Consider the following 25,017-nt stretch of genomic DNA (forward strand, 5'->3'; position numbering starts at 1 on the left):
CACACATGTATACACACACACACACACACACACACACACACACGCTGTGTGTCTCGTAGGCCACGGCACCTGTTTCTCAGATGGCTGTCCGGATGAATCTTTTAACCGTCCAAAGCCACCGGCACCCCACCCCTGTCTGTCCAGCCAGCTTTCCGTCATAATTCAAGCGGAAATGGACGTCCGGGGTCCACAGATCTGTTTTTCCTTTCAGTATTTTTTTTTCCCCCTTAGTGGGACAGACACAGAAGAAGAACGGAGATGGAAGGTGTCTCCTTTCTGACCGGCTGTCTCCCACTTTTTCACTCCCTCCGTCTCACTCTTTGTTTAGTCTCTGACTGTCTCTTCCTCCCATTGTCTCTCTCTTTTTCTATCTCTCCCTTGGGGAGCCGCAGATAGGCCATCTCATTACCCATGATCCTCTGGGCAGCACCATGGCCAGGAAACGAAGGGTAGGGGGAATTAAATGTGGGGGGGGTGCTGATGGAAGGTGGGAGGGATTAAAGGAAAAGAAGAGAGGAAAGGGGGCTGGATTTTTAGGTGCATCAAAAGGTGTGACCTTTTCTCCTTTTTCATTATCATCTCCTTTGTATTTTCTTTTTTTTCATCAACCATGTTTTCTTTCAACCTCACCCGTCACCATCCTTCCCCCCTCCCATTTTATTCCTATTCCATCTCCTTCAAATGGAGATGCCTGTGCTAGTGCGTCTGTGATATTAGGCCTACTGCTCTGCCGTGGCTATTAGCGAGGGTCAACCCGGCCTACTCTCATCTGAAAATCTAATGCCTATATATATGCAGCCCAAATTATTGGACTGTCATTTGGACTGGACAGGAGATTGACTCTCATAGATTCTCATAAAAAGCCATCGCGCCTTAATATGAAATTAAAATGGCTCTACTTAAAATGCATGGCATCATTTATGGCAAACACCTATGTGTGCATACAGAGGTTTGGTGTTACACACATTCGTAGAGAGCGACACTCACACATACTGCAATCAAATATCATCTTAATCTTGGTTATCAGGTTACCATTTTCCACTCGAGCCCATGTCTGCGTGCTCCAGACACTGTCTCTCGATCACTGCGTCCTTGTCTCGCAGACAGACCTCAAGACTTTATCTTCGAAATGGAATATTTGCCGACACTTCACACACGATGCTACTTGACTGCGAGACAAAGATTTTCATGTTCTTCATGTCACTGAGACTGATGATGCAGCCAGCCGCTGAGAGTTTGACGCTGTGAACCCGACCAGACGAATGAATTCACTTCAGTGTTTTTGCCAGTAAGGTTGTCTCCCTCTCTCTCTCTCTCTCTCTCTTTCTGTCTGTATGTCTCTTCATTCTTCACTTCTACACTTTGTTTTTCTCCCCGTCTCCCTCTCTCTCTCCCTCCCTGCGAGGCAAAGAGACGCCGGTTAGTAGATTATTCAAATCGTCTCCTCTTTCACCTGCGTGGAGATTACAATGGAAATCTCTCAGAGGTCTGTGGGTGAAGTGGGGGATGGAGGGCGGTGGCTAATTAAAACATAAAAGCAGGTGTGTTTGTGTGACTATGCTCTTTGCTTTTGTGCGTTTGACAGGTTTGAATGGATGGACTTACCCACCCTTCCCCCTTTTCCCAATAATCCTCATAGATATTAATAAGAGTTTCGCCCATTCCCTCTCCAACGCCTTAAACAGATGGTCGGCAAAGCATTAGTGTGTGTATGTGTGTGTGTGTGTGTGTGTTTGCAATGTTCGTAATTACCCTAGCCAGCCCCCCCACCCCCCTTCCCTTCTACTTCTTGACCCTCCGGTGAATTAGTTAAGGTTCGCAGACTGCGGCGGAAGAAACCTTCTTCTCTCACTTCTGCAAGGTGTGTTTCTCTGCAAGGGGCAAGACAAAGGAAAAAAGGCCGCTCTGGTTTTGTCATATTAATAGCCAGATGTGAGCCTCCTCATAATAATCATCCCCATCTCCTCTCTAAGCTGTGGGTCACCCGGGCCAGGCTGGGCCGGGCCCCGGCCAAGCCATTTGTCCATGTGTAGGGGACTGTGAAGCAGATCGGGGCTGACAGGTATGGGAACGATAGCAGAGAGGGGATGGGGGGAGGGAGTGGGAGGGTGCGGGGGGGAGGCAGGGTCTGGACCACCAGAAGGAAGGGAACATTGCAAGGATACAGGAACAAAAGAAGCTAGCAGGAGTTTGTCTTTTTTTCTCCTTCCTCCCCTTGGTTCATTTGGACCCTCCCACCCTTCGCTGTATCCCCAACACCCACACCCAAATACACGCTTCCCTCCTCCTCCTTCCACCCCCCCCCCCCCCCCCCCACCGCACACTTGTCTTCCTCCTCCTTCTTTTCTTCCGTCCTCAACTCCTCCCTATTACTTCTTTTCTCCGGGGTCTTGATCATGCTGTTGGGACAAAGATAACAAGTATTTTTTGGGGGAAAAAGAATCATCAAAGCGTGCGCCTGCAATCTCTCGGGGGCACGTCGCCTTTACTTCTGATACCTTGATTTGATCAGAGCCGACGTGACGGAGAGATCAGGCAAATATTTTTTGTTCAAAGTTCATTAGCGTTACTTTTGATATCACCTGACACTAAAAACGCCTCATTTGTTTCATGTAAATCTAGACTCGTAACACTTTTCGTGCCAATTAGTGACAAGATGTTCTATTCTTGAAAAGGTCTCAAATCACATTTACAATGGTATTTAGAACAATAACTACTTTCCCCTCTTATGAAGCTATCAGGATATTGATATGGACAAAGTTGAACTGAACTACTCCTCAACGCCTTTCCAAATCAATAATCAATCGATTGGAGGTAATTGTGCCTCTCTTGGAATGGTCCCAAGTCTCTCTCTCTCTCTCTCTCTCCCCCCTTCACACACTCTCTGTTATTATCAGCATGTGGCCCAGTATTCGGACTTTCAGCATTCCAGCCGTAATTGATTTTAACCATTAGGTGCTCAGTGAATAGATGAGGAGTGGGAGATATTCGATTAATATGGTGAAAAAGAGCGACGGGGATGAAAAGGGCGAGGCAGGGAGAAGGATTGAGGGATGTTGTGGAGAAAGAGGAACTGACCCGTCCCGCTGCCTATCTGTCTCTACCAATAGCGTTCTATCCCTGCAGAAGCACAATACCGGTGACCTCCTGTGAGTTCAAGCAGCTTAGTTTCTGCGAGTAATCCTTGATGCTTTGAAATAGACCTGATAGAAAGCCCACTTGCTTGTTCTGAATTAATGTGGATTGGATGAGGGGGGGGTTGGGGAGGGTACCGTTTTTTTTGGGGGGGGGGGGGGCACATTTAGTTAAATGAACCCATTGGAATTACCATATTTAATTCTAATTGTGACTTACATGCACGGAGACATCAGGAATGGACTGTCTTTAACAGCACATCTGACCGATGGGAGACTTCCATTTAACATTGCTGTATATTATCGTCCTCATGCATTAAAATGTCACCCTTATCTATTGTTTATCTTGGGTTTTTACTACGGCAGCCTACTATTCCTCTCAGTAGTTTCCCATCCCCTGCAGGCGCCATTTTGAATCCTGAGTGCAGCAGAGAGTTGCCTCTGCAGTGATTCCTGAAGATATAAGTCTCATTTGTTTTAGTTTTTTTTTCACCCGGTTCTTTCTCCTCTTTCGCCTCATTCTGGCAGGAGCGTAGGTTAGGACTAGGGGTAGGGGCGGATGGCGGGGAGGGGGGGCAGTGCGGGGGGAACAAAGGCAAACATTTGAGTAATCTTCAAAGAGCCCATTGGTATGTTGAGTGGACGCTGGTATGTGGACTGCGGCTGAGGCTTTTTCAGGGGAAAACAATATCCTTCCTTTAGACGGCCGGGGCCTGGTCAAACACTAGCAGCCAGGCGACTGCCCGGTGCTGCCACCGCTATCAGCTTAAAATCACCCCGCCCCCCCCTCGCCCCCCTTGTCCCGGGCTCAAGCTGAAAATGGTAGGGTCCTCTATGTTGCCGGAACAGCACAGAGCTCATCATTATAGGTTTACGGGGGGGGCGGGGGTGGGGGGGTAGACAGGACATCATCGCCGTCGGAAGCCATCGCAGAAAAACCTCTGTCGCTCCTGCGACGCTCCTCCGCCTTGTGTAGTCGGGGGGGATCAAGTGTGCCATCTTGTAGGTCAACTGCGAGGCATTTGATTTCCTGTGGCAATATGCAAAGCCGCGCTTCTGAAGAGGCGCTTCGTTTGTGCTCCTATAAACAGCTTTTGGATGCGACAAGTCCCATCGTTTCTAAGGAAATAAGGCCGAGATATTACACTTACTTTAAGGAAGTTGGACATTCTCCAACTGAGTCCGATTAAGACGGGCATATATTTTGTATTCGGTGATGGGTTTCACTGGTTTGATGAATGCAGCTCTAAAAAGAAAGAAGCTGCCAGTCTGCCATTTTGTGACAGTTTCAAAATGAGTTCCCTTTGTCCAGTAATCACAAGCCATTTTCTCACGAGGATCCACCCCAGGGATAATTTCTCCCATTTCTCTGTCATTAGCAGGATCTGGTATTAGGCCTGTGTTTTGTTCCCTGTACCTTTTGTTTTGTGCTAAGTGAAACCATGCGACAGGGTAGGGGCTAACTGAAAAACAATACTCCCCTTCACGGGCTCAGGAATGTGTAATTAGTGATTTGAACCCGACTACACTCGTCTAGATTCTTCCCTATCTTTCCGTCTCGGTCTCCATCTCCTTTTCTTTTGTTCTCTCGCTTATAGATTGTCAGCCTCTTTGCGTCTCAATCTATCGCTTAGTTTCCGTCACTTGATGTTTCTGTCATTCATTGTTGTCTAACTGTCTTTAATAGACGTTTCTCACCAAGTCTCGCTTACAAACATTGCAGCTCCTCTCGGCACCAAAAGTATTTTCCCTTCTTTTTTCCCTTTTCCGTTTTAGTTAAATATAACAACGTCAGCGCAGTGCAAACCTCTTTGATGGTACCAGCCAATAAACCGGAGCACTCTTTATTTTTGTTTTTCTCCCCGCCTTTCACAGATCCCGTCAATTAGGCCTTGCCTTGATTTCCCAAAAGCATCTTTGCATGTCTGGAAAAATGGAAAATGATGAACCCTGCCCAAAAACAGCGGTATCTCAGCGATGCCCCTCCCCTCGCACAGCACTTGGGAAAAAAAGATAATCCCACAAGCATGTTAGCATTTCCATGATCTTGATTGCAGCATTTCATGATCTCTGTCCGATGCGAGTTGATGGAAAAGATAATCTGAGCTGCAGTACGGTTTAGGGACCTGGGGAGGTCTGGTCAGTCTCACCTCACTATGATGGAGACAAGCGGGGGCTTTTAGACCCTAATGGGATAAGGTCAGGATGGCTAATAGGGAGTAAGTGGCTGAGGCATGCTGTCTAAATCTAATGCTAATGTAAATACTGATCCATTTTGATGGGGGGGGGGTGGTGGTGGAGGTGAGCTTGCTTTCAAGACACCTAACACACACACATGCACTGGTGCGTAAGTAAGAGTTGTCTGCTAGAATCTGTTACTTCCAGCTGCTGGGTCAGTACTTTACAAAACATGTGGTTACCGTGCTAGAGACAAAAGGTATTTCCTACACCTTCATTGGCCGAGGGGAAAATAAATGGATAATGTTGTGAATCCCCAAGAGGATTTGTATTTTTCTGGTTATGGCCAACAGAGAGAGTAAGAAGAAGAGTCAGGAGGGATTTTTTTTTCCAAACAAGGGACCACAAGGTCAGGAAGCTGTAACCTTCAGATTGACCTTTGGTCCATATGTCAGACACACTTACGTCACTGCTATAAGTGTGTGTGTGTGTGTGTGGGGATGGGGATGCGTGGGTGACGGTTAGTCCAAATATATAGACGGCAAGACTGTTAACCGGACTTGCAGCTCTGTGCAAAGTCCAAGGAAAGCAAGAGCGGCGGGAACGCCAGCGTGAAAGACTCAATTTGATCACCCATTTATTTGTCTTGCTGGCATCATGCGTTGGATGCTTGTTATTATTGGTCAACCTCAGCTAAGCTCTCCCACAGGCCCTGCGTATCATGGACAACCCCCCCCACCCCCCCCCACTACCCTGCCGAGCTCCGATCACTTGTGATCAGCCGAGAGAAACAGGAGAGGCGAGTTTTCTTTGCAGCCGTGAGAGAGAAAGAGAACCGCGGTAGTAAAGAAGGTGAAGATGGCCACCCGGAAAAAAAGGAGGTCATGTTGGTTGGAGGGGCTGTGTTTTTTTTCCCCGGGCTTCTCCACTATTCGAGACAGAAAAGCAGGAGACGTGTCTGCGTGTGCGTGTGTGTGTGTGTGTGTGTGCGTGTGTGTGTGCGTATCCAAAGTGCACTCAGCACTTTTTGTTTGTGGCTCTCGTTTGCATATCTATCCGCCGCTCTCTTTATCTGTGCGAGCGAGGCGGCACGTACCTGGGGCCCTCAGCATCTCTTCTCAGCTGTGCAGTCTGCCAGCCAATCCACTGGCGGTGATCTCGCGTTACATCCAGGTCTTGGGGGCTGAGCGGCGGGTTACCAGTAACATGTGTTAGCGAGGCGGTAGCGCCGATTGAATTCTACACTTGGCAGCCTTCCAGGCAGCGCTGGTGTGTGTTTAAAATACTTTCAAGGAACAAAACACGCTTTTGTTGTTTGCCGGGCCAAGTGGGGCTGTTTTCGTCTCCGGCGCCCCCCCCCCCCCCCCCCCTCCCAGGGGATAGCACCGGAAGCTGGTGACGTTCCAAAAAGAGGGTACACCCGACAATAACGCTTACTGCTCCCCCTTAAAATAAAAGCATGCACGTACTCTCAGCGGACACAAATAGAAAAACAGGATGTATGTGTGCGGATTCTTTAAACATAAGGATCACACACTCTGACACACACACACACACACTGGTTATTAAGACCTAGCTCCGGTAGCGGAGGGTTCTTATTTTCCGTATGCCTTCATTAACTGACTAGTCCTACACTTAACGACAGGAAAGAGTCATGTTTGTACTGAATACCCTAATTTGTCATTTGGTAAATGGGGGAAAATACACCCCGACTGCTTTGCACTGCTCTTCGAAACATGTTTTCCTCCTACTACCACAGCGGCACACGCACAATCACAGGCAAAGACAAAGAGACAGCAAATCCCACTTTTGAGTTCAAATGTAGTGTTGGAATTATTGATACATAAAGAATCCCTCACACACACACACACACACACACACACACACACAGACAAATGCAGTAGAATAAAAGAAGCACAGAAATTACACACCCACGCAACCGGATGCACCCACGCGCACACACACACACACACTTACACGTGCATGCACAGTGAGATAAAACAAGTTGTGCGAAGATGGCTTATTAAGAATTCAGCTAATGAGGCAGCTTTGTCACCACAGATAGAACAAATGAATATGAGACAGCAGTGCTGCTTTCCTCCCCCCAAACCGAGGGAGCGAGCGGGCGTTTCTGTTTGTGTGTGTGTGTGTGTGTGTGTGTGTGAGAGAAAGGTGTTTTGTAAACATCTCATTCTGCATAATGAATGCAGTCCTCTGTCATCCTCTCACACACACACACACACACACACACACACACGCAGAGAACCACTACACAAGGGAGCTTCCCGTACCTGTCAAATAGACTGTCTTCCCCTCTCCGGATACAAGTCCCGGTGCGTGTGCATGTGTGTGTCATCGACAGGGCTGACAATGTTTTGTTTCTGACAGGTAAACAGGAAGTCCCGAGTGTCATAATTTGCATTATGTGTATGGGGAGGTTTACGCACACGTCCTCCCCCATCCAGAGGTGTCAGTGCCACGTTTGGGTCCACCCAGGGAGCGCTGTTTAGCTGGTTTTGATTGGCCCACAGGGAGCGTATGCTTATTTGTTTGTTTGCCAAACGCTAATCCCCAACAATTAACCGGCAGGCACGAGAGAGGTGCCATATTGGGCCCTTTTTGGCATCCCGCGCACACACACACACACACACAGGTACCCAAGCGTATGACGCAAATGTATGTACAGCACATATACACGCACACAAATCAGCTGCACACACAGGCACCAATCCAGGAACAGTGTGTTTGTGTGTTTGAATATGCATTACACCGCGCGGGCCTGGCAGGAGTCAAAGCGCTGCTTTAGAAGTTCATAAATCATGGATGTTCTGGCCTGTGATCACCAGACCGCCTGCATGTCAGGCCTGCAGAGTGCCAGAGAGCGACAGACAGCCCTCTAGTTTAGGTCTTAGACAAACCCTCCGGAATGTGCTGATGGGGAGAGAATTAATATTAGGTCTAAACCTATCCGGCAGCCCGGATCAACCCCGAGTATATCATCAAGCCTACGCCTCAGATGCTAAAAGCGAACGGATATCATAACTTTGGACATGGCGGGATGTGACGCGTCCTATGCCGCCGTAGATTTATATGAATATTTGCAATTACCTTAATGGCCATGTCATTAAGAGCCTGGGAAGCATTTACATCCCGACTCGACTCTCAACTATCATTCCTGTCTCCTCTGCAAAGGAAATGTGTCACTTAACATAGCACCGTTCCAATGAGCGTCTCTTCTCTAGCAGTTGTTAATATAATAGGTCGTCATTGGGGGGAGAGAAAGGCGCTGTTTGATCACTCGTTTTTCATTCGATTCTAAATACCGACTTTTCTAGCAGCGCGGTTATGAAGTAAAGGTTTATTGCTGTGGAGTCCAGACACAACTCAATCGAGGAAGAACAAATATCACACTGAGCAAATATCACAAATTATGTTTTTACAATGTTGTGATAATAAAGGCCGTTATGAGGGTCTAGAACAAGGTGAGTGGTCCGTCCATCCGTTTTTTTCCGCATATCCTGCACTTGGGTCTTAATACCTTAATTCCTTCACTTTGCAGCATTTGTAGCAAAAATAGCTAAATAGATAATGCGGTGATATGGTGCGTTCACTTGCATGAGCACACGTGTGTGTGTGTGTGTGTGTGTGTGTGTGTGTGGTTTCCACGGTAAGGCTCAGCAGCCCAGTTCTCCTGCGGGGGAGGGAGTGGAAGAAAGAAAAGAAGCAGAGAGAGGGAGAGAGAAGGAGTAAGGGAGGCCTCCTTTCACAGAGAAACAAAGATAGCTGTAATTAATGGCCCTGAGCTCTGGACTAGGGGAGCTTTCTTCTGACAACTCCGACTTAATTAAAACTTAAGACTACTGAAAGGGCCTCTGACTGCGAGGGGACGTCCCACCGTCTCGTGAGAAAAACCTCGTAAGATTTTCTACAAAAGAAAGAAAGAGGGAGAGACAGAGAGAAAAGATGTGTTAGCGGCTGTAGCTATGTTGCTAATCCCTGTTTGTCAAAGGAGGAAGAGGAAGGGGGGTAGGAACACACACACCTGCAGCTAACTGCTCCCCCATCATTCCTACCCCTCCCACCACACATACATTTATTCCCCCGCTCCCTCTATTCCTGCTCCATATGCAACAATGCTCAGGAGGAAGTATTTTATGTCACTTCTCATGTGCTTGGAGAATGAAACGGCTTCCTATAGGAGCCACGAGTTGCAGAGCCGGGTTGATACTCGCACGCACGCCATTATGTCTAATAATTCATGCATAGAACCCTGCACCTGTGTCTCACATGGCTGTATGAATAAATCTTAACAAAGCATAAACCAACCTTCGTGAGCCACCTCTGTGTCTCTGTCTGTTTTCCTCTCCGGGTCTCTCTCTCTCTGTGTGTGTGTGTCCCTCCTCCTTCCCCTCCCTCCAACAGAGGATCAGATAATAAAAGCCTGGCCTGGGCTTTTGTTTTTGTGCATTGTTCATTAGCCCGGCAGCAACAACAGAGGCACACTTGATATGCTTGGCTTGACTGGGTGTATGGGAGTAGGGCAAGGTGGGATGGGGGCTGTGCGTGCATGTGTGTGTGTGTGTGTGTGTTTGTGCACACGCACAAATCGAGGTAGGGGGTAGCTTTGCAAGGCTGCAATGCCATTAAAGAGGCAACTGGAAATTAAGGGCTTGCAACTGACAGCACACGTTGAATGAGAAGCCCCTGCAGCTGCCAACAATGAGCGGAGCTGCACAATGTGCATGTCCAAGACAAAAACAGTGTTCTGAACTCGACCTTTTATCTGACTTTTTGTGTGTTTGTTAATGTTTGTGTCACATAAAAGATGTCCAGTTCATTTGGAACGTGTAGTGTCTGAATATAAATAAACTCAAAACTCTTATCTGTTAGCGCGTTTGTTATGCTCTCTCCTCATTCACCTGAAAAAAAGATTACATTTGAGTGTTCTTTGTGCAAACGATGCATGCATTGCTCTCCGGATTGAGCAAAAATGAAAATTAACAATGTCATGTCCCACCTGCACCCTTCCTCACCTGTTCCCCACAGCACCTGCAGAAGCAGGACAGCGCGTACAGCCCGGAGTCGTGTGTCTACTACTGCACGCTGTGCGACTACTCCACCAAGGCGCGCCTCAACCTGGTGCAGCACAGCCGCTCGGCGCGCCACCAGCAGAACGAAGGGCTGAGAAAACTCCAGCTGCACCAGCAAGGCCTGGGAGGGGACGAGGACGGACTGAGCTTCAACGAGTTGTTCTACGTCAAGGAATGCCGCTCCAGCCAAGGTCTGTGCTTCCTTATTCCGCTTTGTCTGTTTGCTTTAGTGTTTTAATGCTTTTTTAGGGGGCTATTTCGGAGCAGTTCTCAGGGGTCATGCGTCATTTCCTTTTCAGGGTTTTTATCGCTTTTCTTTTTTCTTCTTCAGTAAACAAATGCCTGTTTTTTTGCAGGTTTATTTAAATACTTAATCCAGTTGTGGTGGTCAGTTGTCTTTGAGTTCTGTTCTACCTTTCTTTGCTTTTATACTCATCTCTTTTTCCCTTTTGTTGCACCCCCCCCCCCCCCCTCCCCCACCCAATCCCCCACCCATTTGGCCTCGCTATCCAGATCACGTCTCTCGATACAGACCCGTCCATTCCTCCTAATCTCTCCAAAATGAGCATACTGTTCCTATTAGGCTGCCGCGCTTATTTGTGCAACACACACACACACACACAGTGTCCTGTGCACAGGGACATCCCAGGCAGGCAAGCAGTCAGCTTATGAAATTTCACCTTGGGAGTATCTCATAGTAAAACGGCCTGTACACACGTACGTTAGTCACACACACATACATTACTCAAACACACACACACACACACACACACTCACATGCTACAGTCTCTCCCTGGAGTGAGCTTTCATTTCCTTTCTCATGACCAAAGCAATTTGGCTTTCATTTAAGACTCTCCGTCCTGCCAGCAGCTAATAAGTGTAACAGAACTGTAAAACATTCAGAGAGACAAAAAAAAAAAAAAAAAAAAAGATTAATCGTTTTTCTTTGAGTGGGGGTTGGATGGTTGGTGAGGGGTTTCAGGGTGTAACGGGAGGGGGCCACGCTGTAATTTAAACCAGAAGACCAAGAGTCAGGATCCATTATTTAGTCATCCCTATGTTAATGTTGCCGGGAGAAAATAAGCGCTTAACTTGTTTTTGCTTTGCTTGACCTGAAGGAGCGGGTGGGATATTTTGGTGTGGGGGGGGGATAACACATTCTGAATAGCATTCCAGAATAGCATTAGTCCATGCAGCCATCTATGTGTGTGTGTGTGTCTGTGCTCCCCAAAGTGTCCTGTTTATATTGTACATGTACTCCTGAAACAGATGGGGGCCCTGCACTTAGAAACATATGTGAATCCCAACACACACACACACACACACACACAAACTGGAGATCTCCCAATCCTGAAATGGAGACTGCGGCCGCCATGAGGTTGGCTTTAATTACACATGGATCAAAGTTTCTGCGAAATTTGGGGTACAGCAGAAAAGCATGCTTAGATAAATCATTAACGTATATTCTAACATCCCACCCCCCCTTTCCTCCTCTCTTTCTGTTGCCCTCTTTTTGTATCTCTCTCCCTCGCCTTTTGTCCCGCTCGTTCCACCTAAACGTTCTCTCCTGTTCCTGTTTTTACTATCCAGAACAAAAGCCCGACACACATTCAGGTTTAAAAAACCTGTCAAACGCAAAATCCTCCTGCTGCACTCATTTCAAACACACCACATTTGTAGCTGCGGCCTTCGTTTTATACTTTGACGCCACATAGTGAACTTACATGAGGGAGCCAGTGCAAAGCTTCAGCGCACGCTAAGCCACTTTTTCGGATTCCCACTCTTATGTCATATTAGTGAAGAGTTTTCTTTTGTGCTTTTAACAAAACATCCCATGCCTTATTATAGCATGCTTTATATAGCTTATAGCTGCTTTGTGCCCATATAGTGATAGATGATGTGAATGTTTTCACCAACAGAAAAGGCTCTACAGACGGCAAACATTTCCAGCCAGTGTTGGGTTTAAGGACCCTTGTGTGTGTGTGTGTGTGTGTGTGTGTGTGTGTGTGTACGTGCATGTGTATGCGTGCTGTTAGTTTTCCGGGGCTACAACTCCTGACTCGAGCACTTTCTGTTCATTAGAGGCTGGTATGAAAAAGATTAATTTAAGTGCTGACCGGTATCTTTCTCTTAAAGCCTGGGACCTGGCACGGAGCCAGATAATTATAGGCCCATTTGGGAATAAGAGTTCTAATGCGCTGGACTTTATGTACATGTGAATGGCTTTCATTAAACAATTGTGATGCTGATTTTATGGCCTAATTAAGGATACAGTACTGCACAGACGCACCGCGAGGGTGTAGGTGTTTCGAAACACTTCTGCCGCACTGCATTGCATGCAGGTTAATACGCGTGTTTTCTCCTGCATGTTCATGTGAAAACCCTTCACTCTTTGTTATCCCATCGAGTCCGTAATCCCCCCCCGAACCCCCCGAACCCCCCGAACCTGGGCCCAGCCATCTCATCCTTTTACACCAGGTAAACGCCACAAGATCTGTGTGTGTGTGTGTGTGTGTGTGTGTGTGCTGACTCTAAGCTGTGTCCAGCCCAATGTGCCCCAGCCGCTGAGATAAACCGCTCTTCTCTGTGTACAATTAGATGTGTTTGAGAAAATTGACTTTATAAAAATATGCCAGTTTGCATCAGAGGAGCGGGCATAAATGAATTGCCTGCTCGGCGCGGAGGACTTGGAGGCCATTTTGCTTTGAGGGTCGTCCAAAAGCTGATTACGAAATCAGATGCTTCTGTGCCCTTCTCTTAATGAAGTTACGTCCTGAATAGAGCTGTTTAGTCAAATTGAAGCTGATTAAGAACAATATGACAGATTGCTAGTCACGGGTATTCCATCATCGATTATATCATTCCAACAATTTGTTTTTGGAGACACTGTCGCATGGGAAGTTGTTACAGGGATTTCTCTCCCTCTGACTGTTTCTCTGTCTCAACATTTGACCATTTGTTCGGCCATAAAGAACCCTGTGAGCCGGCGTGCGGACGCGTTGCATGGGCGGGTTTTTCTGCGTGAGCTCCTCGTACGCCGAAACACAAGAGCCTTTTATACATACTTTACTTTCCCTCAATTGTTTCCCCTTTTGCTCCCTCTGTCCCTCACAAAGAGGGAAGGGAGATGGGATCTTCTGGAGGTAATTATTCCTGAGAGCCCCGGCCCTGTCATCCATCCGTCCACCACAACATCACCCGCACGTCTCCGTCCCTCTATAACCCCCCCAGCCCCATCCAACGTGCATTAAAGAGGGGAGGGAGAGGACCCTCTTTGTTTAAGTCCCCCTTTTACACAAAAGACCCTTTCTGACTTAGAGAGACCGACAACACTTCTATCACTGGTGTGCTCGTTTGTATGTGTGTGTGTGTGTGTGTGTGTGTCTGTGTGTGTGTGTGTGTGTGTGTGTGTGTGTGCGCGTGTCCAGAACCTCGTGTTTTCCCTGAGTGATAAGGCTCACGGTTATTTTTGTTTCCAGTCAAATTAGTGTAGCCGTGCTAACCATTTAGATAGCAGCTGTAGGCTAAAAGCGGAGCCTAATGGACACTTATTGTCCCCCCGTATGTACTTGCATACAAGAGCAAGTGTGGCTTTCTCGCAGGTCGACATGTGCGCCGACGTCGCCTGTTTTACCCAATTTTACCCAACCCAAACTTCTCTGTCCATGTGGGAAAGGGATTCACTATTTCCCCAAAAAGCATTTTGATGTGATGACACGAGGCATCTTTTTGAGGTATCAGGTTTTCCCTTCTCCCTCGCTTTCACTTCTTCATCCCTACTCCCCCCCCCCCCCCCCCCCCCTCTGGGCAGTGGGGGTGGTTTTGCCATTCCAGCGGTTGTCTTCACTCTTTTTTTTAAGAAGGTCTCTCCTCAGACAGAAGTCTATTTCCAGGGTTTGTCTCAGTAATTTGTGGCCATTACATAAACATTCACGGATGGCCGGAGGAGTGAGAGAAAGGATGCCACACACACACACACACACACACACACACACACACACACACACACACACACACACACACACACACACACACACACACACACAAACCCAGATCTAGCTAACCGCTGGAGTTAGTGCAGGGGTGGCCATTTTCTTTTTCAAGTCTTAACTGCAGTAGGTAAGACCAGCTGACCGAAAGACATCTATGTTTAGATTAGGAGTTGAATAGGTTACGGCAGCCAATTATGGTTTTATATTGATTTACTTACTGATTGCCTTCAGATGATACATTATTCATGACCTTTTCTTTCTCATTGACTGTGACGCAGGAAGTTACTTACACAAAGGGTAATGTCCACAGATTTCAGTCGGGCTGGATCCATTTCTCGCGTAATAAAAACTTGGAATGTTATTTTATGTGCCCAACATGTGCAAAATGCAGGTCCTGGGGAGAGCTATTCTGACGAGTGATGTGATCTGAGCCAAGAAGAGTTTTGTGAAATATGTCGTTTTTTTATTGCTGTACATTTATCTGGAGACAATACGCTGCTTTTTAAATCATTTGTCAAATCAAAATAAGACACATTCATATATGTATATTATTATATTTTCGGCAAGTAGCAATTTACCCCAAATTTCCCCGAACCATATTCTCTATGGCTGAGCGAGCAAAAGATGTGGTCATCTTTTGAATAATTCCATCCAAGTAAATTATAATTACTTTGCGGTTTGTGTGTGCACATAGGAAAACAAAAAAAGGCAGCAGGCTGACTTGAGTCTGAGAAAAAAAATGAGCCCCGTTCACCATAAACTATTTTTGAAATGGTGTGTCGGGGCGGTATGGGCTCAGGCCGATTGTTTTTCTTTGAGTTGAGCAGCTCTTTGGTGGAGGGGTATTACCCAAAGTTAAATCGTTCCCTCATGTTTTCCGCCAAGGTTCCGTATGCCCACCACACTGACAGTTATAATTTGCAGAAATTGCACTGATTATCTGAATTAGCATACCTGACCAATGCCACATTAGTCGTATTTACAATACAAAGCCGTGGGGCTATGAGGACGCATACTAAATATGACTTAACCCTTTGAAGAGGGGACTGGCGTCGCAGGGCCAGGACGTCTTTCACGTCAGTGATATCACAAAGACCTAAAGGCCCCCCCCCACCCCCCCCCGCACCATATGGGACCGTAAGCCTCTGGAAGGTCCTGGAAGAGGAAGTGGTGAATGAGTCTGAGCACCGTACTGAAAGCAAAGGGTTATCGCATGTTTTCCCCCCTTTCCGTCAGCCTCTTAGTAGTATATATTTTTTTCCCCGTCTTGTCTTTCCTTTTTTTTTCTGCCTTCAGCGCTCCCCTCCCCTCCCTCCCCCCCTTTTTTCACCCCTGTTCTTCTTCTGATTTTCGTCTCCCTCTCCTCCATTCTTTTCTCTCCCCCGATCCCCTTCATACACCCGCTGTCCATTGACTCTTAACCACAGATGGACAAAACAATGGGCCGTGTCACACAGCATTAAGACAAACAATCCGCTGATGGAAGGAGGGCTGTGTGGAGCCGGAGCCGCGGTAACCAGGCAATACACTCGCTGGGTCCAAGCAGCCGCTAATCCTAGACCGCGATGATACAACTCACAGATGGACATTAAAGGCAGCCTTTATGCACACACACACACACACACACACTTTTGTGGGTACACAAAAGCAGAGAGCAGGAACTTCACTTTTGAGGAACTATTGTCAGGTAGAATTTCTGCCATTCTTCGCAGGAGCAGCAACAACACATTATTTCCATCCACCGATCCACTTTTCGCTCTCACTCTCTCTTTCTTTTACCTCATCCATCAGTGGGAGGTATGGAATTGATAGCAGCTATTGATTACCTTTAGCAAAGGCTAATCGTTGCTAACCGGAGGAAGCTTTGCAGCTATAGCAGCTGCCATTGGCTTGTCGTGTGTGTGTGTGTGTGTGTGTGTGTGTGTCTGCACGTCTAGATGACCCTTCAGCTGTTCAGTAGCAAGAGCTTTTCTTCTCCATTGGTTACTTACAGCACAGTGAAGGCCTTAAAGCATGCAGAGTAAATACTGATCATGGACACAGCTTCTCTTTGGAGAATGAGAGAAATAATGGTATGTTATGTCTGCCCAAAGAAGTGCTGAGAGACATGCCACGTTTCACCTCCCCACCTATGTGAACAAGGGCCATCTCTCTCTCTCTCTCTCTCTCTCTCTCTCTCTCTCTCTCTCTCTCTCGCTCTCTCCCTTTCTTCATTTCCCTAATAGGAAATTTGAGCACACTGTGTGAGATTAAAGCAGAGAATCAATGCCTTGTGAGCAATAATTTCCAGACAAATCTCTTTCATCTTTTGCTCTCCCCTTTTCCCCCCACCGTTCTCTCGTTTTTTTTTTTCTTTTTTCTCCAACCTCCTAATGCTAACAGGGGGTCTCGTGTCATGACATCTCTTTTGCTTTTATCCCGTCCTAATAACACTGACAATAAAGAGAGAAAACGGAATGTGGAGAAAAAGGATGCTGCAGACAAGATAAAAATCCATTGAATGAGCCTTGGTCTTGATTTGTGCTTTGATGTGGATGTCTGTGTGCAAATTAGACAAATATGCCCACCTCTTTAGTCATCTCTGGGCTCTTCATAAGACGCCATCTCAACATTGTTGATGGAGGAAAATATGGACAAATGAGAAATATACATTTGTGACTGAATAGAGCGACGAAAACAGGGTACATGTTAAACTGCATGGTGCAAAAAAGTCTTTAGAGGGCGGTTAAATAAAATAGAATGTATCGCACAAGGTGCTTTACCCATGATGGCACATAAGAAAAGCTATACACACACCACACAAGCTTTCGAAACACACACACACACTCACACACACACACCTTGGTCAGGCTTTTGTTTCAAAAGAAGGTTAATGGGGAGTGAGGAAGAGGAGCGTTGCAATTTTCTGCTCTTTAGGCGCCAGAGAATTCTCTCCAATGTAAGAGAGACCAGACTCTCAGCGTAATAGGCATTTTACACCCTCATCACCTCTCTCACACACACACACACACACACACACACACACACACAACACCACAAACATGGACACACACTCACCAGAACCGTGTGGGAGTGTAATAGGCATTCTATGGTGTGTATTGCCGGTCCCCAGAGTGCCAGTAAGTGTTAGACATGCATAGAGTCGGCAATGAGACAATCAGCATGCTGAAATTGAAACCTTGTCTGGAGTCACACTGGTGGGGAGGAAGAGGAGCAGAGGGAGAGGAGAGGAGTCAGGAGTAGATAATAAAAAATAATAAAAAAAAGCGAGTCGAGTAGAGGAGAGTCAATGGGAGCACAGATGGCAGGGGAGAAGGAGATAAGGAAGCAGAATGAAAGGGGGGGAGAGACGGAGGGAGAGGAAATAGGAAGTGATGTTTGTTTAATTGCCTCATAAGTGATGACACAGATAATTATGTCGAAAAAAAGGAGATCCTTCTCCCAGGCACGGCCCATGAGCAGCTGTTTTTTTGCGGGAGTGTGTGTCTCCCTGTCTCTCCCCATTGCCCCATCAACCGTCGGTCCCCTCCAGCCACATCAAGTCCAGGACACCATTAAAGCATTACGGTTTGTGTCACTTCAAATCCTTCAGCTTAATTAACAGAAACACACACGCACACATACAAAACACACACACACAGCCATCATTTGGAATCATTTTAATTACTCTGTAACATCCTGATTATTAATATCTCCGCTTCATATACCTGGGGATACAACGTCGAGTTCACCTATTTTTCCTGCGCTGTGTGTTCGCAGGCGTGTGTGTCCATGTGTGTGTAAGTGATGCTCCCTTGACTTTATATCTAATTGTCTTTTTTAATGACAATATTCCTCCGTGTGCCGGCTGTATGTAATGAGTCAGGGTGTGTCAAAGTGCAGGCCTGAGCTGTCTGCTTGAGTTAAGCTCTTTCTGTCTATTGTAGAAGCCTCCAGCGTACACACACACACACACACACACACGCACACACACACACACACACACACACGCATACGTGCACACGCATGCACTCAAAGAGACAGTATCAATGTGGGAGTTCCTGTATCTGACATGAGATTAAGAGGGGCAAGTGGAGGAACGTCGAAGAACTGCCCTGTTGCATTTGCAAGAAGGAAAAGAGGACCATGCTGTTGCACACACGCACACACACGCACACACACACACACACACACACAAGCATCTTGTGCTGTAAGTGAGCAGTAGCCTCCCTTGCATTATTCACAGTGGCCGAGTGATCGAAGCCCGGTTCAATAGCACTAAAGCGGCGCACGGTGGAAAGATTTGTCTTACAAAACCTTCACACACTCTCACACACACACACACACACACACAGACAGGCGCACATTCTATCCTCTCACACACACATTGATTTTTGGTGGTGGGAATCTCCCAGGCTTTGGTCGAAAGGCAGCGACATGAGAGGGGCTTCCCCCGTCAGAGCAACCCCCTGACGAACACACACACACACACACACACACACACACAAGGACACGGACACTATCATTCGGAACCGTACACACATGCAACTACTGGAAGTACATCTTAAGTTCTCCCCAAATGACATGTGATGACGATGGGATCCAGTGATAGCATGAATGTGAAGATTAAAGAAAGAATTGGAGACGGATGGATGGGGTGGGAGGGGGGCGTGGGGGGAAGATCTACCGCTTGGATTTGATGGGGATTTATTTAAAGTGAGATGAGCTGATGGTAAAATCAAAAGGCAAGAAAAAAAGTCTCACTGATCATTTTTCATTTTGCTGACTCTCTTGTTTTGCATTTCACCATCAGGGTTTGTTTTTTCGCAAGCGATGCAAAAAAAAAATAATCCCGCGTTGCCTGATGTGTCGTATCTTTCCACTGCAGTGTGTATGTGCTGTATCACAGGCGCGCACAACTTGAAGCCTTCACTTGAATGGCGATTTTTCCTTCTAACACATCAGTCACTTCATTCAGTTTTTCTAATTTGTTGGGAGCAGCGCGGGCCGCGCGCAGCGCACGCCGCCCCCTCTGGCGTTTTTAGCGTATTAACATGTATCGACAAGCCGGCACTTGCACGCCTGTAAACACTGACGTACCGACTCACACACGCTCACACCCCTGTCCCCTGAAGACATGTGATCAACCAGTACCAATCCCTTGTAATCATCTGGAGCCCTGCACGCACACACACACATATTTCCCATTCAATCCTGGGTAATGGTTTGGGGCAGGGGGCTGAAGCGGTGGGCTTCTTTCCCTTAGCCCCAGTGTCTTAAGCTGCCATTGATTAAATGTTAACTGATATACTCGGCCCTGGCAATCTTGTTAGAGCTGGAGCAGGCAGCCAGCGAGACAGACAGTTTAGGACCCGCGCCCTCCTGATCAATAGCACAGATAAAGATTTCATCCATCAATGAGCTCCCAAAACAAAAGGTATCTGATACCTGATTAGGCCCGCGGGGACAAATGCACACACACACATTTGAACATGAACACACACTCGCACATTGCCACATTTCTTGGAACAGGACAATTATGCACACTGCGACCCCAAATGAATGCGGTGGGACGTAGCGGTCTGCACGTACGATACATTTCATACTCGCACGCATTCCGTTCACTCACTATTTTTCCAGAATTATACATGCACCAACCACATCTGAAGTCAATTAGCTCCACACCTAATGCTGTAACTACAACATGTACACACAAGCAAACACACACACACATGCACCGTCAATTTTGCACATAAGGCAGCCCTAACTTTTCCCAGATTAAGTTAAATAATGCTGTGTTCTTTCATTTAGATGTGTGTATTTGTTTGTGCATGCAAGTGTGCGTGCATCTTTCCCCAGCGTGTGTGTGTATGTGTGTGTGTGTAGGTGCTTCCTGAAATGTACAAGCATTTAGATCCTCGGAGCATGCCAAAGGCACTGCAGAACGGCTGAATCAATGTCTGGGCGACCACCAATGTTAAAGTGTATCAATAATGTTTCCCTATCTTCTTTCCCGGCAAACGTCACCCGGCATTTTGAAAGTCCAAGCCTTCGCCACAATTAAGACCTAATTATAAATCAATACGAGAAGTTATTTGAATATTGATTTTTCCTTTCTCTACAAATTGTTAACATATTCTTCACCCTGTCGAAGCTTTTTTTTTTTTTTTTTTTTTGGCCCGACTTTAATCAATACTTTTCTTTACAGTTGTCAAAGGCTTGCTCCATAATTGGAGCCAAAAACACAACGGGATATCTTCATGGGGTTTGATACCCAGAGGTGGTCAGCGGGTACAAAATGTCACAGCCCCTCAAATTCTGATGCTTCAAGTACAGTTAATGACGCTTTGTGGTCCTCAAAGAGGGATCTCATTTTAGGGGATAATGGTTGACATTTGTTGTCACATTGCCAAAATGCATTTCCATAATTTTCACGGCTGACATTTACTTTGATATGACACTGTATCAGAGCGCACTTCAAAAAATGATATCCATGCAAGCCAAGTAACCTGTATTTCATTTGATTAAAATATATCTTTGCTTTTTATTTTCCTGCTCAGCCATTTTGAGGGGCTGTGAGATTTTCAAGTGGCGTGTCAGGGGCCCGGGAGTCTAATGCATGGAAACATGGAGCGCTCTGTTTTCTGACGGCTTGCAGAGATAAGAAAGAGATATGGCTCCACCACTGGCTCAAATCTAAAACAGATCCCGCTTGGGGAGGGGGGAGGGGGGAGGGGGGGGGGGGGGGGGGGGGGTGGGTGGAGAAAGGGAGGGGTGGAGGTAGCAAGAAAAGGGAATATTGTCTATCCTCTAAGTGTCTGGCGGTGTCTCTCTTTCTTCCCCTCTTTCTCTCACTCTTTTCTCCCCCCCCGCCCCCCCCCCCCCCACTCTCCCGCAGTAATCTGATTTATTCGAAGCATATGTGTGCTGCTCTGTCTCTGTCTGCTTCTATTAGGGCCAGTGGGGGCCCATATGACATTGTTTAGCCAGTAATGAAATGGACATTTTTTGCATGTTTTTGAGAAAGTCAAGAAAAGCCAACACTCCTTATTCGTAACCGTCTGCGAATACCATCTCCGGGCCAGTTGCCCCGGGTCTGTGTATTTCTTTGTGTGTGTGTGAGTGCTGCATGCGAGCCTATGTGCCCGTGTGTTACAGGTCCCATGTGGTCCTGTTGGGGATGATCCTGAGCGACCTAATCATAATATAATATTTAGGCTTGAAGATATTTTTCTTTTTCTTCTTCTTCTCATGTTGAAGAGTCCTATCATGCTCCCCAACTTCAACTCACAATAAGGCCCCGGTGACACACACATTTTTGTTAAGCACACTCTTCCACTCAAAGACGTGTCACTTGGACTTATTGTCAGTGTATGATATTGGAATGTGCTAATGGCAGTTATGTGGTGGCTCCGACTCAACTGAACCCCCCCCCTTCAATAAGGCATGTGGTTCTAGAAACGTGTTTATAGAAAAGTAATTTATATATTTATTTTCGTGCACTTCAAACATTCTGATATTAACGCTGATAATTATACATTGGGAGCAACATGGATACAACACCTTTATAAAATATGTATGTACAGTTCATGAAAATGAGGATTCACATCTTTGTTTGGCTGAATTTTTAAGTTATGCACTCAAACCTTTAACTGTATTTCTATCTGTCCCTTCTATCTAAAATATTTTGAATGATTTCGATCAGGCTTAAAGTCTCTTTTGGTGACTCTGAAAGCAGATGTTTTTTTTATGCAGCTAAAAGCGGGACACAAGCCCAATAGGATAAAGATCTGTTTTAAGCATTATCCATTTGGCCATTTGTCTATTTTAAGCATAGACACAAAAACACACACTGCCATTCTCTGAAACCACGGCAGCCATTTTATTAGATTCCCCAATTCTCTGCCTCGTATTAGTTCTCGGAAAATAAATAAAGCTTGAATACATGACATGGACCAGTCCGGTCAATTGGAAACCATATCTATCCCGCTGGTATCTTTGTTTACAAGCGTTGTGATGGATGGATAGATCGTTGGAGGCACCGAGGAACAAATAGGATAGGTATATGGATGGATAGCTGTGTGAGAACGTATAAAAATAGATGGGCAGATGGATAGATCGCTGGATAGATAAATGGATGGATGGAGAGACGGATGAATACGGCAGGGAGATCTTGTTGGGCTGATAGAGTTGAGAAGGTATGCCGAGAAACAGCTGCTTTCTTCATTAGGTCCATCTATCGATCTCGGCCCCTCGCTGTGCATGCGTGTGTGTGTGTGTGTGTGTGTTTTAAGGGAGAGAGCGGGGAAAGACAGCAGCCTCTGTAGATAAGTGCTGGTAATAGAACAGAATGAATTCTTATCACAGAGATGGGAAGGCCATTAACCCTCGGCTTCCAGTTCTGTCTTTCTGTCTCTGTCTGGCCCGACTTTCTCTTTCTCTCGCCGTCATTCTGTTTCTCTCTCGCTTCCGTCCTCCGGCCTGAACCTGGCAGGGTCACGTTGGTGTGCGTGTGTGATATTTCCACTATGTGTGTGACTCTACGATAGAGAGTGTGTGTGTGTGTGTGTGTGTGTGCGCTTTTCGGCTGCCGCTGTGCTGTCTGCCCCGTCGGCCAGATGTTTATAATCAGGGCTAGATAAATATTGGGCCAAGGAATCATAAAAGACCAGAAAATAGAGAAAGGGACAAGGGGGAGATGAAACAGAGGAGAGGAATCTTCTTTTCAAATTATTCCTAAATCCCTCGGTAAGCTTGCGTGCCGCCTCTTCAATTCACCTCCTCAGCCTAAGGTGATTCAAACAGCCGAAATGCAATATGGCTGTTGTGTAAGATGCAGGTGTGTGTGTGTGTGTGTGTGTACACGTGTGGAGGTGTACAGTAGGTGTGCTAGCCCATTGTATAAGTCCAGGTGTTGCGGCAATTCTTTTTTTTGCACCACTGAACCTTTTGAAGAAATATTTTGGTCCTGTGAAAACCTTTTGTATTTGCAATTAAAGAATCATTAATATCATATCCCCCTCCGCCACCCGGTGCTCACAGCGCTGGAAACGGAACCCTTCTCAACATGAAACAACGTTTTTTTTGTCTGCGCAGCAAGCGAGGCACAGCAAGCTTTTAATCTTGGCAATGTTTATTCATATGATTTTTTCTTTGAGTAATAGGTGTTGTAAGTAAGTCGCCTGCCAGACAGCGGTGCGGGCAATTTGAGCAAAAGAAAATTCAACAAAGTGTCTGCGGGGAAGTCGTAATTGACAACAACAAAGCAAATTTGGTAAAGTGCTGATACCAGCATTTATTTCACACCAAAGTCATTTTTTCAGCTTATTCCGTCAGTTCAACTTATTGACATTCACACCAGGAGCGTGTTAAATGTGACAATCCTATTGTCTGCCTTTCAGTCGACCCGCGACAATAGATCTGTTTTTTTTTTTTTTTTGCCGTTGTAATAAGTTCTCGTGTGTTTTAAGCAATACGAGGGTGGGTGTGGGCGGATTGGAGCGTGTGCATGGAAACACGTGTGTTTGCTTGTCCTGGTGTGTGTGTCGGTGTGTCGGTGTGTTTACATGTTAGCATGTGGGCTGTGGGCCTCTGTGCATGAAATACATGTGGGAGTTAATGTGTGTTATGTGCTGAGGGATTCGTGTGTAGGTGTGTGTGAGCGAGTGCAGGTGTGTGTGTGTGTGTGTGCGCTCGTGTCAGTTACTCCCAGGCCCTGTGCAGGAGCTGTAGCCCCTCTCCGCTGGGTTGATGTTTAGTATTTTAGACATGCTACATTAACAACATCTGGTTAAGATCTAAATGCTTGTTAAACGCGCTTAAATTTGTGGGGGGAAAGTACAGGGAGAACGAGGGGAGAGAGAGAGAGAGGGAGGGAGAGAGAGAGGGAGAGTAGGGTAAATAAAGATTTGAGGGTGAGAGGACGGGAGGGAGGGAGATCTGTAAGTCTGTAAGGTTATTACCCTAGCAGTATTACCACTGGCCCTTGACTGCGTGCGTGTGTGTGTGTGTGTGTGTGTGTGTGTGTGTGCGTGTGCGTGTGCATGGCTGTGTGGGAGGGTGTAATGTTTCAAAGCTTTCCCCTTTTAAAACCTAGAAGCTAAACTAGAGCCACGCGCAGCGCAGGAATGTGACATCACAGGGCCCCTATTCCTTGTGTAAAGACACGCACGCACGCACACACACACACACACACACGTGGTCTCGTGGTCTCACAGGGGACACGACCAGAGTTGTAAGAAGAAATCAGCATCAACATCGTGGCTAAGTGGGGGAGACATGGCAGTCATGGGTGTTACGCAAAACATTAATACTGCACTACCACCACTGATACATCTGACATATACCTCTATCAGGCCTTTATAAGTATTTTTAGACAACAGAACACATACCATTGTAGCACTGAGAGTCTTAACAGCTGCACAGTAATGGCTTCTCAGTCTAGTAGGTAAAGCATTTCATTTCATTTCTCATAATATTTTCTTTGGCAACAATTACCTTTTGACTTGATGCTCTGCTTCATAGCGTCCGGGATTTAAGATCAACAATAATGTAAAAAAAAAAGAATATATATATATATAGTATTTTTAATACTCTTTTACCCCTTTAATGAGCACTATCCAAGGCCTGAGGAGGCAAATTAGA

The 25,017-nt window shown here is 46.4% G+C and overlaps 1 protein-coding gene across 2 annotated transcripts in view; it reads left to right on the plus strand.

The window, feature by feature from the left end:
* The window catches only part of zfhx4 (zinc finger homeobox 4), a 79,677-nt gene that overhangs the window by 32,013 nt on the left and 22,647 nt on the right, over nucleotides 1-25,017 (plus strand). For both annotated transcript variants that reach the window (XM_040166738.2, XM_040166736.2), the window contains exon 6: nucleotides 10,359-10,593. In XM_040166738.2, coding sequence (XP_040022672.2) covers nucleotides 10,359-10,593 — 235 coding nt within the window. The remainder of the gene's footprint in view (nucleotides 1-10,358; nucleotides 10,594-25,017) is intronic.

The sequence above is a fragment of the Gasterosteus aculeatus genome, chromosome 21 (genome assembly GCF_964276395.1).
Source record: "Gasterosteus aculeatus chromosome 21, fGasAcu3.hap1.1, whole genome shotgun sequence".
Lineage (NCBI taxonomy): Eukaryota > Metazoa > Chordata > Actinopteri > Perciformes > Gasterosteidae > Gasterosteus > Gasterosteus aculeatus.